This window comes from Macaca thibetana, chromosome 5 (genome assembly GCF_024542745.1).
Source record: "Macaca thibetana thibetana isolate TM-01 chromosome 5, ASM2454274v1, whole genome shotgun sequence".
Lineage (NCBI taxonomy): Eukaryota > Metazoa > Chordata > Mammalia > Primates > Cercopithecidae > Macaca > Macaca thibetana.
In genome coordinates this window covers 46,178,433-46,198,347 of record NC_065582.1, presented here as the reverse complement: position 1 = coordinate 46,198,347, position 19,915 = coordinate 46,178,433, and the positions used below count along the sequence as shown (strand labels likewise).

The 19,915-nt window shown below is 38.4% G+C and overlaps 1 protein-coding gene across 4 annotated transcripts in view; it reads left to right on the top strand.

Moving 5' to 3' along the window:
- Positions 1–19,915, top strand: part of GAB1 (GRB2 associated binding protein 1) — a 129,981-nt gene that overhangs the window by 45,961 nt on the left and 64,105 nt on the right. The window contains exon 1 of one of the 4 annotated variants that reach the window (XM_050791088.1): positions 1–19,915. This exon is cut by the window's left edge and continues 8,740 nt beyond it. The exons of the other annotated variants lie outside the window; for them this stretch is intronic. Coding sequence (XP_050647045.1) covers positions 19,910–19,915 — 6 coding nt within the window. The 5' untranslated portion in view covers positions 1–19,909. 4 annotated transcript variants of the gene reach the window in all.

Genomic DNA, 19,915 nt, shown 5'->3' with positions numbered 1-19,915 from the left:
TAGTCTGAGAAACAACAGTTGGAGGATCATATGACCAATAGTGTGAAACTTGGGACACTGATTTGTTAGCTTGAGCAGTTAAGTTTTTTTTTTTTTTCAATGTCTGCAAGTAAATACGTGGCCTCAGACCCTGTTATGGTTTATGATGGGTGAGAGTGCAGAGAAAGTAACATTCTCCAGGTTTAAACTTTATTCTGACTCTGTTCCCTAATCGTGAGGATTTTTATGGTTTTTGTAACTGCTATTGTGAAATAGAAACTGATTGCTAGTTGACTTTGGCTATTGCTAAATTGTGACATGCATGCACTTCTTTTTAATTTAACAGTTGTTTTCTGCTGTTTTCTCAGTTTGAAAGTACTAATTATGAATAAGAATTCCTAGAAATATTCTTCCATAATGATATGTCACAGATGTTTGAGTGCTACACACACTCTCCTCTCCATTTTTAAGTCAATTTAGTGGAGATAAAATGTAGATAATAGCTATGTGTTTTAATGAGTTTGGGCCCACTCCCCAGAGGCTCTGTATTTCAATATGTTATGGGACCCCTCTGATCTTTCTGAAATGGCCACCATCAGATCATTGAGACTTAATGTGCAGTTTAAAATGTGTGTTTCTGAGATTTATATATATGATTTGGACACAGAATAACTTGCGCTGTTTCCAAAACCACATTCTTCGTCCTCTTATAGAACCCAATGAAAGGAGGAAGCTGTGCCTTAAATGTCATGTTCTTTATACTTAGGTCCTTAAAAAATGTATACTTTTATCATTTGTTATAGAAGATTTTGAAAATTCTGAGAAGTGTAAGAAAAGAAAAATTACTTGTAACTCTACTGCTCAGAGAAAAACTGCTGTTAAAATGTTGAGGTATTTACTTCCAGACTCATTTTTCTATACATATTTATATAGCTATATATAGTTATTCATTTGTAAGAATGACTATAAACTGTTTTGAAATCTGCTTTTTTAACATAACAATATATGTGAGCACATTTTTCCACATCCCAAAATATTTTTGAAAAATATTTATTTTAAATGTCTGCATAGTTTTGTACCCATTATAATTTGGCTGTGGAAAAAGTTCAAGGTATGCCAAATAGTCCTGGCACAATAGCTCACACCTGTAATTCTGACACTTTTGGGGCCAAGGTAGGAGGATCACTTGAGGCCAGAAGTTCGAGACCAGCTTGGTCAACCTCATACGACCTATTTTACAAAAAAGTGAAAAAACTACCCAGGCATGGTAACACTCTCATAGTCCTAGCTACTTTGGAGGCTGAGGTAGAAGGATTGCTTGAGCCCAGGAGTTTGAGGGTGCAGTGAATTATGATCGTACCACTGCACTCCAACCTGGGTGACAGAGCAAGACCTTGTCTCCAACAACAACAACAAAACATATATATATATAAATATATGTGAAATTCAAAAGTCCACTTTGGTGATAAGGTCTTCCTTCTAAATTATAGAAATAATTGGCTTAAAAGGGAAATTGAGAACATGCTAACTTTGTGCTTTATTCAAGATAGGCTTGTTTATTCTTTACTGCATTTCTATAACAAAACATTTTCTTCAACTGTATAATCCTTGGCATAGCAATAACTAGTTATAATAATTAATTTTTAATTAGTTGTTCATGAAGTTTTCAAAACATCAACTTTTATCCCACTAAAAATAAGTGAAATAATTTTGAAACATTTCTTTCCTTTAAATTTGAAGTAAGGTTCAAGTTTTTTGCAACTAAATTTTGGGTTCATCTGCCATGGTAAGTTGGTGCTATTGGCTGTGCTGTAATTTTGGGGTGAACTTGACTTTCCTTGATAGGACAGGAAAGGCTGTGGCTGTCAGGGAAATGGAACCAGATGGTCCTCATGATGGATGCCAAGCTCCCGACAGAGACAAATGCTACACCTGACAGACTAGGGCAGCAGCACATGTTAGGGTGATTGCTCACCCTTTCCTGGAGAGGGGAGAACTCTTCCCTTCTGCTGGTGTATTTTGCAGCTAGTTTTTGCAGGCTCTGTTCAGTGTGGTGTAGCAAGTATCCAGGCAGTTAACTTCTAATGGGCAGTGAAGGAGGAGGTGATGGCAGTAGCTGGGACCGAGTTGGCAGCTAGTGGGGCTGTCTGATGAAATCCACATTTTGGCATCCCTGAAGTCTTTCAAAGGAATCTGGCTAAGTCACTTAACCTTGTGTCATTTTGGTTTACTTGGCTTTTAAGGGGGAGTAGTAATTAAACCAATGGGAGCCATTAGTCAGTGGCTCTTAGTGGCAGTTTGCAGTTTAAAAATGGAAACCTGCAGTCACAGAGCCATTGACTCGTAATAACACAGTGGCTTGTCCTTGACCCAAGGGATTTGATTTGGGGAAATGAACATGTTTGAGAGTCCTGTGTCCTGAGTTTATATATCAGCATAGCTACTTAGGAGTAGTATCACTTCGGACATACTTCTTAATCTCTCTGAATCTCCTCTGTAAAAATAATCACAATTCTTTAAACATAAGTGAGAGCTTGTATTTTATATAAGTGTGTGGCACAGTTATTAGTTCCTCACTAGATATTAATTAGTTCTTATGAAAATGATAGATCGATGCCAAGTCATCTGACCTCGCTGTGTAGGCTTATGATTGATCACTGGGGTTCTGCTGCCCTGGAACAGTGTTTTCTTTTCTGAATTAATTACAGCCTCATGTACTGACCTTAACTCCAATATGCAAATCATTGTGAAAAGATGCCCAAAATACAGTGACTTAAACAAGTTAAGAGGTTGTTGGTGCTTTCCTTCTCTCAGAAGAGCTCAAGGGATCCATACTGATTCAGGACTAGCATGGTACCTCAATAGAAAAATTCCTTCCTCTTGTTTCTCCGCCATCTTGAGAGAGTTGCCCTCATCTTCACAGTCAAAGATGGCTCATCATGTTCTTATTTCACCCCAAGGGAAAGGAGATGATCTACAAGTTGTACAGATCATTTTCATTTACATCCTATTGGCCAGAACATGACCACAGCGAGCTCCAAGGGAGGCTGGGAAATATAATTATTAGCTAGAAGACACCCTGCTAGAGCTTCTGTTACTGTAGAACAAGATCAGCAAACTGATCTGAGTGCCAAGTCAGCCAGCCACAAATTATTTACAAATTAACTATAGTTTGTAAATAAAAGTGTATTGGCCGGTTATGGTAGCTCATGCCTGTAATCCCAGCACTTTGGGAGGTCAAGGCAGGAGAATAGCTTGAGCCCAGGAGTTCAAGACAAGCCGGAGCAACATGGTGAAACCCTGTTTATACAAAAAATTTTTTAAAAAAATTAGCCAGGTGTGGCTGTGTGCACCTGTCATCCCGGCTACTTGGGAGACTGAGGTGGGAGGATCAATTTAGCCCAGGAGGTCAAGGCTGCAGTGAGCCATGATCGCACCACTGCACTCCAGCCTGGGTAATAGAGTGATAAATAAATTAAAAAAAAGTGTATTGGAACACAGGTGTGCCCATTTGTGTATAAATTACTTGCTTTCACATGACAATGGAAGAGTTGAGTATCCAAAATGCATGGGACCAGAATCAGTATTTCTGATTTCAGACTTTTTTGGAATTTTGGAATATTTGTGAATACGTAATGCGATATCTTGGTGATGAGAGTGAAGTCTAATATGAAATATATGTTTTAAGTACACCATATGCATAGCCTGGAGGCAATTTTGTATAAATAATATTTTTTATTTTTGAGACAGAGTCTTATTCTGTCACCCAGGCTGGAGTGACAGTGGTGTGATCATGGTTTACTGCAGCTTTGACCTCTTGAGCTCAAGTGATTCTCCCACTTCAGCCTCCCAGTAGCTGGGACTAAAAGCATGCACCACCATGCCCAGCTAATTTTTTGATTTTTTATAGGGATGAGGTCTTGCTATGTTGCCCAGGCTAGTTTCAAACTTCTGGGCTCAAGCAATCCATCCACCTCCCAAAATGCTGGGTTTACAGGCATTAGCCACTGCTCCTGGCCCAATTTTATACAATATTTTAAATTACAAAATTTTTTACATGAAACAAATTTTGATTGTGTTTTGACTACAACCTGTCACGTGTGGTCATGTATATGAATTCTCACTTGTAGTGTTGTGTCAGTGCCCAAAAAGTGTCAAATTTTAGAAGACTTTGGCTTTTCAGATTAGTAACACACAACATGTAGTTGCTACAGAGATCATATGGCCTGCAAAACCTAAAGTATTTATTATATTGCCCTTTACAGAATATTTTTTTGTTGACGTCTACTATAGACAATGGGGAAATGAATATGAGAGGAGCAACTGGTAGTCTCTGCCACAGTAAAGGGAATGGTAAGAAGGGTGAATCACTACCTTGGAAATGTAGAGTGAGAACTTTGTATTTAGGCATACTAGTGGCCCATGGGGCAGTGAGTTGGTATGCGGGTGGTTTTGTTGTTGTTGTTGTTTGTTTAAGACAGAGTTTCGCTCTTTTTGCCCAGACTGGAGTGCAATGATGCTATCTTGGCTCATAACAACCTCTGCCTCCTGGGTTCAAGCAGTTGTCCTGCCTCAGCCTCCCGAGTTGCTGGGATTACAGGCATGCGCCACCATGCCCGGCTAATTTTGTATTTTTAGTAGAAACGGGGTTTCTCCATGTTGGTCAGGCTGGTCTCGAACTCCCCGCCTCAGATGATCCACCTGCCTTGGCCTTCCAAAGCGCTGGGATAATAGGCATGAGCCACCATGCCTGGCAAGTGATTGTTGAAGAAGTAAGGTTCAGGGACAGATTTGAGGAGCCAGGCATGAAGTAGCCTGATGGAGGTGAAGGGAAGAAGGCACAGAAGGCTGCTTACTGACGTGAGCTTCCATCTTTAAAGTGGAACATCCTAACTCCTGGACTTTTCCCTCTTCCTGCAGCTCACTGCTGTGTCTTGCATTCGATTCTTGCTTATCAGCAGAGCCACTCTGGTAGGTCAGACTCTTTCCTCCCATTGACTTCTTACTGGTCTCCCTGCCTGGACGTTCACCCTCCTCCACAGTCACCTCCTCTAAGTGTGGCTCTTACATTAGTCCGGTCTAAAGAACTTCCAAGGAGTCCCCATTACCTACTCAATAAAGCCAAGCCCCTAAGGTCCTCCTGCTTCTTGATCCTGATCTTGATCCTATCCTGTCTTCCTTCACAATCTTATACACGCTATAGATTCCAGCCCAACAGAAACACCTTATGCCTGTGCTGTACTTTGCCATCAGCACGTATTTGCTGTTGTCTCCTTGCTTCTGTCCAAAGGCTTTGGGGATTTGGGACTATGGCTTAGCACGTGGTAGAACGTTCATGGCTGGGCAGAGGGGGTTTCTGACTTCATTTTGGCACCTCTCAACGTCTGTATTTCCCTCTCCAGCCCCTACCCCCTACCCTTACAACCTAAGGATAAGTGCTCCGTTTTTGAATGCCCCCTTTTTAAATTATACCAAGCACTATATATAACTCCCGAGGTACTTACTGCTTTCTGTGTGGGATTATAGTTATTCCATATATGTTTCTAATCTTGCAGAGACAGAATCTGAGGCCAGGTCCAGATCTGACTGATCAGTTTCGTCTAATAGGTGCCTAGTGGCTATTTTGTTGATCAGTGTTGCAGTGATGCTGTCTACAAACAGTGCTACCTACAATTTAGTCTGTTTCACTAAAAGTGTAATTTAACACCTGGAGGATTTTAAGTACAAATGCAAATAGAGTTTTTTGTGTGTGTGTGTGAGACAGAGTCTCGCTCTGTCGCCCAGGCCAGAGAGCAGTGGAGCACTCTCTCCTCACTGTAACCTCCACCTCCCGGGTTCAAGCAATTCTCCTGCCTCAGCTTCCCAAGTAGCTGGGATTACAGACATGCATCACCACGCCCAGCCAATTTTTGTATTTTTAATAGAGATGGGGCTTCACCATGTTGGCCAGGCTGGTCTCGAACCCCCGATCAAAGGTGATCCACCCACCTCCACCTCCCAAAGTTCTGGGATTACGGACATGAGCCACTGCGCCCAGCCTAGAGTTCTAATAACTGTGTTGAAAATAAGTGCCACTTAAAGATCTTAAAAACACCAATTTTTACGTAGTTGTTGGCCAAAAAAAAAAAATATATATATATATACACATATATATATGTTTAACTGTTTTCTTCAGACCTGAAGCAATATTTAAATATATTCACATTTAGAAGTTTTAAACAGTTCCTTGAAAAGCCAAGGCTGAGCCAGAAATCAGACAGAGCTTTTACGAGGCATAAGGAGGAGCATGTGGGCAGAACCCCCTGTGAGTGCAAGAGCTGGGCCACCTGCAGGAAAACTGCCCAGTCCACTCTGCAGAGAAGGATTGGAGCATTTTCCACACCAGCCTGCCAGGGACACACCTGCCTGCACAAAGATCCATCTAAAATCACTCACATTCGACTCACAGAAGGTGGTATTTTCACAGCTTCATCTTTCCTCAGTTGGTAATCAAATGTAAGAAGAGCTTTTATTTTTATAGGAATGATTTAGCTTATGGAGTACCAGTCTAATCCTTTTCCTTCCTCTGTCTTTTTAAACAAGGATAGAATGAGGAGACCAGTATATATGATCTAATACTTGCTTATGCTGGACAAGAATTGATGTCATTCACTCATCTCCTTTTCATTAAAACCTAGTGAGATTGGCGGCAATGGTGGGAAGCAGATGGATGAGCATAAATTTCAAATGTGTGTTTAGAAAAATTGAAAGGATTGGTAGGAAAGATATTAAGTAGGCAGTGTGGTCGGGGGTTGAACCTGTGAGTTCAACAGCAGGCGCTTGTAGCATAAAATATAGTAGTGCTTCCAGCCACCTCTGACTTAGGGATGTCTAAGAGATGAGGAGGGAAAGTGCCGGGGTCTCCTTTCTTGTGGTTTATGCATTTTGAAGTTACTAAAGCATAAGAATTTATTCTGGAATTTTTACTCAAGCTTAAGATAAAAACTATGACCTTTGTGTGAACATTGCTGCTTCACCTCCCTCTCCTAACTCTACTTTTATTTACTATTCCATATCCAGTGTCTAGCAGCGTACTCATCAAACAGTAAGTGCTCAGTACATATTTGTTGGATGAATAAATAAGTGGATTCTGGCACTTAATTATAAGAGCTTTTTGGAAGATGAAAAGATTCTTAAGCAAAATGATGTAAAGATAAAAGAAGCTTATTTCCAGTCCCCTTCCTCCCTTGACTCTGCCAGCCCCCTTCAGTACATGCCTTACTGGCACCTCTCCTGGATTTAGCTTTAAAAGTTCGGGAGGAGTGAAGGTGTGTGTCCTCATATTACTAAAAGAAAAACCCTAGTGTTGTGTAACAGTGTTTCACGGGCTCTTTCATAATAAACATAATATTAGACGCAGCCAAAGTAAGTTCATTTTGAATTAATAATCCAATATTTCACAGTGCTGGTTTGAGGTACAGATCTAGGCCTTGTGTGCAACAGAATAGAATTTTAGAAGTAGAGTAAAAAGTTTCATCCACTAAGCTGTTTCTCATTGGCCTGCAGTCTGATTTCTTTCAAAGTTTTGGAGTTTAACACGAACTTAGGCGTTCAGCTAATAATAAGATTAAGGGTGTTTGTGGGCAAACTAAACATAATTTATATCCCTTAATTTTGAGCTCATAATATTTCTGCTCTGGGTATATAAGAGATATCACAGAAGAAAAATCTCAGAGTGAGATAATTTGTAAAGTAATAAGTAGGTTTTGTTTGTTTGTTTGTTTGTTTTAAGGAAGCACACTGGTGTAGTGATTAGGTTTTTGTCTTTGCATCACAGAGACCTGCAGTTGATTATTTTACCAACCTCACTACTGTTTTCTCTCAACCCTCCAAACCTTTATTTCTTCACCTGGAAACTGGGAATAGTAACAGTACTTTCCTCAGAGACTCATTAATTAGATAATTCATGTAAAACACCCAGAACAGTGCTACATAATAGTGTTCATGCCAGTTATGATTAAGCCTATGCTACTGGGCCAAAGAGCCCCCAAAATACAGTGAATTAAGGGACACACAACTTTTTTTATATTGCTCATATAAAAGGGTAAGTATTTCAGGCTTGCAAAGAATCATGTTCTTTGCAGAAATTCAGGGACCCAGATTTCTTCCATCTTGTTGCTCCCTCCTTCCTACATCTCAGGGTTCATCTACATAGTCAAAGATAGGTGGTCGGTAGTTCTGTGTCCCAGCTTGAGGGGACAGGAAGAAGTGTGGAGGCAGCATTCCCAATGTCTTTATGCTCAGACCTAGAAAAGCCACACATCCTTGCCATGTACTTTGCATTGGGGAGAATTAAGTCACGTGGCCGCCCACATCTGGCTGCCAGAGAGACTGAGTAGTGTAATTTCTACCTGGATGACCATGTGCTCAGTTACAATTCATTCATTGTGGAAGAACAGAAGAACAGATTTGGGTGAGCAGGTAATGGTCTGCCCCATGGTGCTTAATAAATGCAACCATTATTTATTTATTTATTCAAAATAACATTTCAAGTAATGGTCTAAATGTCTTTGTTCTAGGGGAAGAGGAATCGAAGAGCTTCTGTAACACACAATCTGTGCTACATACCACATATCTCTCATAAGCGTTATTATTTTTTGGAAGGGAGCCCTTTAAGTATTGAACTACAAATCAAGGTAAACCTTGAGGGAGAAAAGAAAGAGTGGATAAAAAGCAGTAGAAGGGATGGGAATGTGTTAAAAGGAGTGAATGCTAATTAGCTGTATGCTCTTCCTTCCTCTCAGCCAGCCATCTGGGCAACAAGAAAGGCTTGCTAAAATTAAATAAATTTAACCCCTTATCTGACCTGGCAAGGACAAAGTACACTGGCTTCTGAAGAAACTTTTTCTTGGGAGCAAGGTAGTTATTTCAAAGCGCAGAAAAAGGCAGAGGGGCACAGAGAAGGTGCGGGTGGGGGCAGTTGCACAGGTAAAACATTCATCTTGGCTTTTCTTTTTAAAAGATAAACTTTGTCCCATGTAAAGAGGAAAACTACATAGATATTCATGGAGATTATCTGATTTATCACTGTTGCCAAAGAAAAAACAAAGGTAAAATACATGAATTTCTGCATTCAGAAGAAAGTACTTCAGGTAAAAATTAACTATTAAGCAACTTTTCTCAACAGAAGAAATGCCCAAATTCTTAAGGACAGCCAAGTTGTGAGTCAGAGAGCTAGTGTTAAAACAGGTATTTTTAAATACATGTATGAATTACCTCCTTACATTACTTTATTCTTGTGTTTTTAGCAACTGCCAAAAACAATTATAAGAAATGAAATAATGTCCTGAGCTGCCACATGATATTTTTTAAAATCTGCAATTTTATTCTTGACAAGTAACATACACTACATGCTTTTGTGTGCAAGTAATGCTGAGATGTTTGATAACGGAGTGATCTTAAAGAGGAGGCATCTGTTTTTTGTTTTTATAAGTAGTTCATTGCCTAACTACCGAAAATAGCTGCAGTTATTTTAAACAGATGGTCCCAAGTTAATAGGGAAGAAAGTAGAAGGGAGTCTATTTCCCCAGTTTTTATTTTTACCCCACAAGAATGGTAAAAATAATTAACGGTATATAATTTGAACCAAATTCTGTCAAAATGCTTTTTTCTAAGGTACTCTTTCTGAGAGAGGGGGTTTGTAAATTGAAGTATTTGATGTGGTAGAGTTGAAAGCCAGTTTAACGCTTAAATTTCTACTTTCTGATAGCGTTCATCAAAATGATTGCTGCATTGTTGAAACAGAGCTTTTGATTTTTAAAAGACAATTAGATTGTGGTAAGATATTTGAAACCCACCAAAACTGACTTCAAAAATTTGGAAGTCTTAAGAGGGTGGTAAGTGGTGATGGTGACATGTTAAGAGTAGGATCTTGCCAGATGATGAGAAAGAATATGGGTTGATGACATTAATATGTTTGTGATTTCTGAATTTCTCAGGAGTCCTAAGTTAATAGTTGATAACCTACTCTCTAGTTTCTGACACTGAAGATAATGAATATTTTGATAATGCAACAACGAATTTGTGTTTATAAGGGACTCTGAAGAATGCGTTTGTGTGGTATACAGATGCTGTTACTATACTTCAGTTTGAGCAGATTAAAGTAGTAAGCTGGGCCCAACTACTATTGTATATCGCTCTCCATCTGTAAAGAAGATGAATAGGTGAAGTTTTTCACTTCTGAAATACTAGGTTGTTAAAGCTTACTAGGTTGTTAAAGCTTACTGAGATTTTTACTTTCTGTTAGTGATAGCTGTACCTTTTTCATGTCTATGGGCTATATTTCCATGTATATGTCCACAAAGTACCTGCAGTTCTTTGATTTTGAATTTTGCATTTTCTTTACTGTTTCAGTGACTACGCACAACTGGTAGCTCTTGGGCATTTGTGGACTGTGGGCTGTAAGCCTGCCTACATAGAATCTTTCAGTTTTGCTTCTGTCCAAATTTGTCTACATGATAAATACCAGACTGGCTCATATGAAATTATAAAATCGTAGACCAGGGGTAGCAAACTATGGCCTGTGGGCCTGATACTGTTTAAGAAGGTTCTTCACATTTACAAAGGTTTTTTTTTTTAAAAAAAAAAAAAAAAAAAAAAAAAAGAGAGAAGAATATGAGACATCATGTGTAGCCTACAAAGCCTAAAATATTTATGATCTGGCCCTTTACAAACAGGTTTGCTGTCCCCTGTCGTAGATAAATAGTACAGTGTTAAGTGGTTAAGGGCACTGGCTCTGGATGAGGCCAGACTACTAGGTTCAGATCCTGGCTTTACTATTTCCAGTATGACCTTGGTTAAGTTACTTAATGTCTTTGTGACTCATTTTCTCATCTATAAATGAGAATAAATTACAGCCTACCTCATAGGTCTGTGATGAGGATTAAGTTAATGTATAAAGTGCGTAGAACAATGTCTGGTACTTAATAAGTATTCAGCAAATGTTAATAATTGTTATTGCATTGGAAAAAATCTTGAAAGATCATCTAAACTAATTTTTGCTTTCCAGTGGCGAATGTCCAGATTATTAAAGACCATTTTTCTGATTTCTGCATCAAGAGTGGAGGGTCATTTTCTTTTTAATGGTGCCTGCTTTACCAAAAAAAGAAAAGACAGGCCCATAGTCAAATGTGAAAAATGCTTGAAAACATAAAAAAGTTTAACCACGGCTGCTTTTTAAGTTAAGAAAAGGACAGTCAAAGTTCTTTAAATTAAATGACACTTAAAAAAAGGCAAGCACAAAAATCCTTTTATATACTTAGGACAAGCAGAAGAAGAAATAAAGTGGAAATAAAAGATGTGGAAGATAATGTTAGAAGGAAGGGGAAACAGGAATAAGAAAGGTAGTCAGCAGCTGGGTGCTGTGTCTCACGCCTGTAATCCCAGCACTTTGGGAGGCCAAGGCAGGTGAATCAGGAAGTCAGGAGATCGAGACCATCCTGGCTAACATGGTGAAACCCTGTCTCTACTAAAAATACAAAAAAATTAGCTGGGCGTGATGGTACACGCCTGTAGTCCCAGCTACTCAGGAGGCTGAGGCAGGAGAAACACTCCTCCCAGGAGGTGGAGGTTGCAGTGAGCCGAGATTATGCGACTGCACTCCATCCAGCCTGGGCGACAGAGTGAGACTCCGTCTCAAAACAAAAAAACAAAGGTAGTCAGCAGTAGAGGAGAAAGATTCGGATCAAAAGGGAAGCTGGAGGTTTTTCAAGGAAGTCCAGTGCTGACATCCGTCCTTCCCTTGGGAACCCACCTCAGTTAATCTGTGTGTCCAATTTAAATGCTTCCATTTGAAGAAAAGCCTGAATTGTTTATTTTCTATTGCAGAAATAAATTTTTATCATCAAGTAGTATTAACTGAATATACATTATATGTAACTTGCGTTCCCTCAGAAAACTGATCATGTGTATACAAAAGCATCATATTTTGTATCTTTATTTTTAGGTCAAGCAATTCTATCCCCCTTAGCCACTTAATTTAATCATCATCATTGTCAGCATCAAACATTTGTTGGGTTCCTAAATACATTTCTTCATGTTTAATACTTCTTTATTCTACTTGTTCTTTCAAGTAGGGAAAGGACAAACAATTATTTACAAAATGTAGACAATGGTTAAAAAACAGGAAAATTTTTAATGAAGTGTAATTCATTCTCTCTTTTTCCTTCTTTTGTACTCAGGTTGTTTATTTTATTGATGGATATTGGACTGGAGTGATGAGTGTTCTAGGATGGGTATTTGATGATGTCAGGGGACTCAAGTAATGGCTTTGCATGAAGATTACACAGTAAAGCTGCACATTGATTACCTCATCTTATTAGCTGATGGAGATGTTTGAGAGGACAGGATTGCTGGGCTTTCAAGCCTATACAGCTCCCAGGATTTGATCCTAAGAGCTTGATCATTGTCATTGCCCATAGGGACCGTGTTAAGAACAGTCGTGGCTTAGTCTACTTAAACACATCGTATGAGAGTGTTAGAACAGTTTCCCAATTGTTTAGATAAGGTTAGGACTTTCAGATCAACTTGAGTTTTAATTTTTAGCATTTATAGAATTCTAAAATTAATCCTGTTTTTGTGTTCTTCCACCAAAATTTAAGTTTGCCGAGGTAGGCAGAGTTTTGTTTCTTGAACCACTATCCTTCCAGCGGCTAGAACAGTGGAACATGTAGGTGTTCAATAAATATTTTTGAATAAGTGAATGAATGAACAGGTTAAATATAATCATCATTTTTTAATGAACTATCCTTTCCAGAGACATACAAGTTGCCAGTTGATGGCATTTTCGATTTCTTTTTGTAAAAAGAATATTTTAAAATTTGAATGAATTCTATTTAACAAACACACAGATAAGTACATAAAAGGGACCTTGAACATGAAATCCATGTTTTCGTGGATTCGTATTTTTGCAGCTTAAATGGTGAATAAGATTGTTAGATGCAAATAGCACTGGAAGTTAAAGACCTTTAATTGTAACTCTCCCTAAAATGTTTGTGAGAGCTTATAAAATGTTGTTCCCTTTATTCTATTATAAAAGGGGATTATAATAAATACGAAGTTTTGAAACCACGTTCTTTTAAATGAGGTGAATTATAGAACTCTGTTATTACCCATTATACTGTGCTCCCTCTTTTAAAGCATGCCCTCCACATACCCTTTCTAAAGACTTGCGGGTAACAAAATGAGGAGTAAGTCAAGAAAGGAGAAGGCACAGCTTGCCGAGATTGAGGGACTGCCCCCCGCCCCCGGGAGAGCAGCATAGGAAGTTGCAGGATGAAATCTGTGTGCCAGTCTTGTCAGCACCCATTCCTGTTGAAGGAGAAGGGCATGTGGATGAGGGGGGTAGGATTCCAGCAGAGGGGGGACCCAGGAAAGGAGGGGATGGTGACAACAGGAAGTGTAATGGGAAGCTTGGGGAAAGTTGAAGATCTGATCAAGGTAGTTGGTGAGGTGAAGAAAGGAGAATCCACTAAAACTTGACCCTAGGAGCATTCTCTGCCAAATGGCATGGGGTAGTGACACTGACCCTGGACAAGGAGAGAAGCAAATGTACTCCTAACCCTACTTGGGACCTTAAGGAAAGACTCATCCATGGTCATGATACTGTAAATGCTGTTTATTGGTTTTAAGCTCTTTAACTCACCCTTTGGAGTGAAAAACAATAGAAAGTTGAGCTGGTTACAGAACAGACTGTAAATGTTATGAACCTTGAAAATGTAAACTGTAGATACAGCAGATGGAAATTAGGAGTGGAAGGGCATGAGGAAAGATGGGGGGAAAGGATGAAAACTGATTGTTCCAAGGAGCTAGAATATGTACTCTAAGACTGATTAAAAACAGCAGCTCGATCGTGTGGCTTAATGTCCTTCTGGTTGAGGGACTAGAATGTGTGGTGCCACTACATTGGGGTAAAGGAGGTGGGTAAGCTGTCAAGACAGGACTTCAGTAGATAATATGTAAAAGAGATAAGTCATATATAAGCATATTATTTGGAAATACGGGGTTTCTCTTTCAGTGTCCTGATAAAAGACTGGATTCAGCCCAGATAGTTCAAATGCATACTATAATGAATGGGCTACTTACGGTATTATGGGTGGTTTACATTCTTGGGGTTGAGGGACAGAGGAAGAAATAATAAATACTAATTTTAAAAACTGTGTCCACAGGCTTATTGAGCCCTGAGACAGTGGAAGAGTGGCCACCTGGGGTGCAGTGGTCAGGGATGTAAGGAGGCACTGCTGGAAGCACAGGGAATAAATGCTCCCACCTCTGCCCAAACACAGAGAAAGGCAGAGATTGAGTGGGGGTTAGGTAAAGTGGGGAGGGGTAAGACAAGAATAACTAGCAGGGAAGGTAGGTAGAACTTGGGGTGGGGTTATTATGTTGCCTGATAAACTCTTCTATACAGTTTGATACTCTCTTGCAAGGAGATGGAATATTTTAATGTAAATATTTGCTTCTAGCACCTACTATTTCATCTAATGTGACAGGAGCTTGGTGGACCAGTAGTGACTTAAACAAGATCTCTGCCCTCAAGTAGCTTATAGTCTGATTGGAAAGACAAAATGCTACCAAAACTAGCAAAAAAACAAACAAAAACTATGATTACACATTGTGATTAATGCGGTAATTTAATTTCAGAGCACACAGAAAGGTTAGTCCAGCTTGTATAAACTTAATTCTATAATAATGATACTGCAGTGATTTTTACAATATAATTAATTATTTGGGAGTGGGAAAAATTCTTTTGAGTAGCCCATTTTGCTCTATTTAACTATAAATACACTACATGCTACAAATCAGATGTACAGATGAAACAGCTGCTGCTTCACTGTTTTTTTCCTGTTACTCATTTTAATGAATAATTTGAACAGACTCCAAAACATTAAATTAGATGTATAAACATACTTTAAGGATTATATCATAATGCTGGTGTATTTAAAACTTAGTGGTGATGTCATTATCTAAATATAGGAAATTTTAAGAAAACAAATTCTTTGAGCTATTTTACCCTCTATACTTTGGCAGTAAAACAGACAAGGGCTAAAAATCAACCCAAGCATCCATATCCAAGTGTAGAGAGCTGTGAAATTCCCCCACCTTCTTCCTCCTGACATATGAACCTTGATAATTAAAATATATCTTTCTGAGGTCCCTGCATGAAATTTGACTTTTCTTGCCTTTCTAATAGAGATATGAGCAATGGCAGAGACAGGAAAAAGGACTTAGAAGAGTTTTATTCTGTCTTCCTTGATACTTCCTGTGGCTGAAGAGTTTTGTCCAAAGGGAAAAGATAAATGAACAGAGGAAGATGGATGTAGGCTCATTCCTCATCCCTCCCACCTTCCATAGCATTCACAACAGTCTGAGAACAGACACATTCAAGTCCTGGGTTCCTCTATCCTGAGCATTTGCTTATTAAATAAAATAAACCTTTGAATACTTCATCTACTCTGATTCAGACTACTCTGTTTCCTACATGAAAAAGCTGGTGAGGGTGTTTGAAGCTGATACTATATACATGTAAGATGTAGTCATGAATCATTGGAAGCTCACTGCTTTTAGAACCTGCCAAAATTACCATACTAATGCACTTTTATGAAGGGTGTTAAAATGGTAATTAAGGAAATAAACTCTGCTTATTTTAGTACCTTTATTCATTTCAGAATATTTTTTGTGTGGACCTCTCATTTGATTTTTACACAGTTTTTAGAAGCAGAATTTCTGCTGTTGCAGGGGGAAGTTTTATATGTTCAAGTACTTAAATATGAGAGAAAATCTAGAATCGCCTTTCCAATTATTTTGTTTATAATAATCATGAGTTATGCATTCTGTTTGCTCTAGAAATCAAGAAATAGAACACTGAATCATTTAAGGCCAGAAACTATATCCACTACTTGTATCTCTCTTTCGGGATGATTTTCTGATGTTTTGTTCAGTGTGTGTCATTTGTATAACCCTGGCTGGCTGTCTTGAAAATTTATGTCACTAATCATGGTAGGGGGTAGGTGGGTGGGTGGGCCATCTGATTGGTTGTTTACATAAATTAGTTGTAGTGTCTGTTATCTTCATATTTAAATAACTATGTATGTTAGTACAAAACTCTAGTATAAAATGGGCAGCTGGCCGGGTGCAGTGACTCACATGTAATCCTAGCACTTTGGGAAGCTGAGGCAGGAGGATCGCTTGAGCTCAGGAGTTCGAGACCAACCTAAGCAACATGAGGAAATCTCATCTTTACAAGAAAAAAAAATTAAGTAAAATGGGCAGTTGGTTTAGAGGAGAGACAGACAAAACCCACACCCTTTCTAGACAGAAAGATCCCCATCTAGATGAGTGTGCTTTCTGATAGGAGTCACACAGCCTGCCATCACTGAACCATGTGTCTTTTACTTTACCTGCTCTTTGATTTTGAAATACTGTGGAAATGAAATCTTAGATTTTTCAGAGTTGTCTTTATGGAAATGATTTTGTTTGTTATTCATGTCTTAGGACATCTGAAAACCAAAAGTGGCCAGACCGTGTCAATCTAGAAACTAGCAGCCAGTAAATTGTCTTCTTAAATATTAAGAAAGCAATATACTACCTAGATGCAATCAAAGATGTCAGCTTTTCCTTAAAAGGCAATGATCAAAAGTCCAAAGGTGCACAAGGAAATAGTTGACCTACCCAAGTTGAAACAAAAGTTCTGTTTCTAGGACAAAAGTGTTTAATAGGAATTCATAAGTAATCTTTCTATTTTTGAGTGACTGATTTGCAGTTCAAAGTACAGGTAACCTCTTTGTGCTTTGTGTTTTATATTGTTGTTGTGTTTTTGTTTGTTTTCCCACATTTTGCCTTTTTTGAAATTTTCCCTGCTCATAAGCACTCCACTAGGGGGCAGACAAAATAATAGAGAAGAAAAGAAACCCATATCAATACACTGCATCCAGTATTCATTTACGTGACATGTTTGCTGCTCCTTCTCCATACTGTGGGGGAAAGTCTTTCCCTTCATTTATCCTTCTTATAAGGGCACTCAAAGTGATTTTTAGCACACTTATTTTTACATTTAAAATATAAACATGTTTCCACAAGTTTAATGGTAATTTTAAAATTCATTGTCATAGTAATTTTTTATTGTTTTTTCTGGTATGTCTACCAGTGAACCACTTAATAACGAACACTTAGTTGTGTATTTATGACTGTAATGACGATCCCTATTTTGTTTACTCATCCACACTAAATTCAGTCTCTACTTTTTTTTTTTTTTTTTTTTGAGATAGGATTTCACTCTATCACCCAGGCTGGAGTGCAGTGGCGTGATATCGGCTCACTGCAACGTCCGCCTCCTGCGTTCAAGTGATTCTCATGCCTCAGTCTCCCCAGTAGCTCAGATTACAGGTGTGTGCCACCACGCCTGGCTCATTGTTTTGTATTTTTAGTAGAGACAGGGTTTCACCACGTTGGCCAGGCTGGTCTTGATCTCCTGATCTCAAATGATCCACCCTCCTTGGCCTCCCAAAGTGCTGGGACTACATGCGTGAGCCACTATGCCTGGCCTGAGTCTCTACTTTTTGTCAGTCACGTGTCCATGTGTTAAGTTTTGAAAATACAGCAGCGAAGAGAAAGAGCCTGGATGATGGATATAGAAAGGGGGGGTAGTTACGGCTGCCTCCTAAGCCATTTGGTGAAAAGACTAGGCTGTGAAAGGAAACAGAAGAGATTCTTGATGGCTAATGCTGGGTGGTTTTTATTTCTAATTATTCCTTTATAACAGCTCATAATGATTAGAATGCCATATGGAGCTGGAGTTGGGGCTTCAGTTGTGAGAGAGTAAGTTCCCCTTCTTAATCTATGCCGTGTCTTGGGAGGCTAGCTGAAGACTTTTTATTTTTTATTTTTAATTCTTCCTTTATCTTTGCTCCAGCAAGAACCAATTCCAGTTACCAAAAATGTATTTACTTTAGTCAACCTGGGGTTACAGACTCTTTAAATGAAAGTCAAGCAATGGCTGGGCGCAATGGCTCACGTCTGTAATCCCAGCACTTTGGGAGGCTGAGGCAAGCAGATCACCTGAGGTTGGGAGTTCAAGACCAGCCTGGCCAACACAATGAAACCCCATCTCTACTAAAAATACAGAAAATTATCTGGGTGTGGCAGCACACACCTGTAATCCCAGCTACTTGGGAGGCTGAGGCAGGAGAATCACTTGAACCTGGGAGGCAGAGGTTGCAGTGAGCCGAGATCACACCACTGTACTCTAGCCTGGGCAACGGAGCAAGACTCCATCTCAAAAAAAAAAAAAAAAAAATCATTTCTTTGCCTCTTTGTGGTCAGTTATTCAGCAAAATACAGAAGGGTGTTTTTGTTTTTATTTCTTTTTTTATATCATAAAATTTAACTACAGATGTGTTTTGTTTTCTCAACTTTCTAGTTTGGAACAGTTATCTTTGTAGATAACTATAAGTAGATTGTCTAGTAAAGTTTTAAAGTATAAACACTTAAATTGCCTAGGAGTGAAGCTGATTTTTTTTTCTGAGACTGTCTTTAGGTTACAATGCTTAACATAAATTGAAGTTTCAAGAGATTTTTTTTTGGAATAAATTATTCATCTATTAGATTTAATAAATCATTCCACACACTGTGAGATTGCAATTGTTGGTAAACAAGGGGATAACATTTCTGTTGAGAGGATTATACAGATTTGTTTTAGTCATTATTTGCTTAGAGCATCAACTGCATTCTGTACCAGACCGGGCAAGGCCTAACAGAACATTCATTGAGTTATAATTAAATATCTTAAATGCTAGAATGTTTTTGGGATGCTTTGTTGAGTTAGAAAGTAAATAAATATCTAGTGTTTTTATAATCATGAAATGCGTTTTCTTTATGGGTTTCAGGAAGCATTTCAGCGAGGGCTTCATCTTTTCCTCCATAATTCTAGCATGGTAAGCAAGAGTTGGGAAAAGTCACAATAGGTGGAAAATTAAGGAATTAAAATTTTAAACCTGCCTCAGAAGGTTGTGTGGCTCATGAAACCAAAGGTATATTCATCCTTATTTTAAAAACTAGCTACTTAAAAGTATGTATAATATGAATAAAGATTAGATGAAAATATGGAGAAATAGATTTTTTAATGGTGGCGGGATTATGTATAATTTTCCCCCTCACTTTTCAGTTGACGTTGTTGCTAGCTTTTTATTAAAAATAAATTTGTTAAAGTAAATGCCCATATAGCTTACATGAATTTTTTTTTTTTCTGGAGAACACTTTGCTTGGATATCAGACAATCTTCAGAAATAATAGACTCCACCATAGTACTTTAAGAGGCAAAGACATTTAAAATTTATGATATATAAGTATAAGCTAAACTTATGTTTGCAGGGTTTTTTTTTCTCTTCTTTTTAACAGCTGCTAAAATTTTAAGATTTCTTAGAATTAAAGATGAGATAAAATTTAAACCAATGCTATCCAAAAATTAATATCTAAGAGTGATTTCACATAAATTATAGAGACCAAATAGACTTTTGTCTACACTAATAAAATATTCCTTTGAATCCTTCATAATCTTAGAATAACTGCCCTAGGCAATCCAGGTGGATTCAAGCATTACGGATTTTAGTTGGAAAATTTTCCCTGTGTTTGATTTAGAATTATCTAGCTCTTCCAGGAACAGAACAACAAGTAGAATTGTTGTCTTTAACATGCCTACCCTTATGTACCAGTTGGGATATAAGGACTTTTGTCTGTGTTCATAGCATATGTATCTGTGTTCCACTTGACTTCTGGCCTACTTTTCTCTTTTACCAGCATCAGTCTTAGGAATGAGGAATGGGGAAGAGATCACTGGATTGGAGAGGAGATGTGTTGAGTGGAAAAATACAGGCCAGATAACTTCCTTCAGAATTTCATGAAG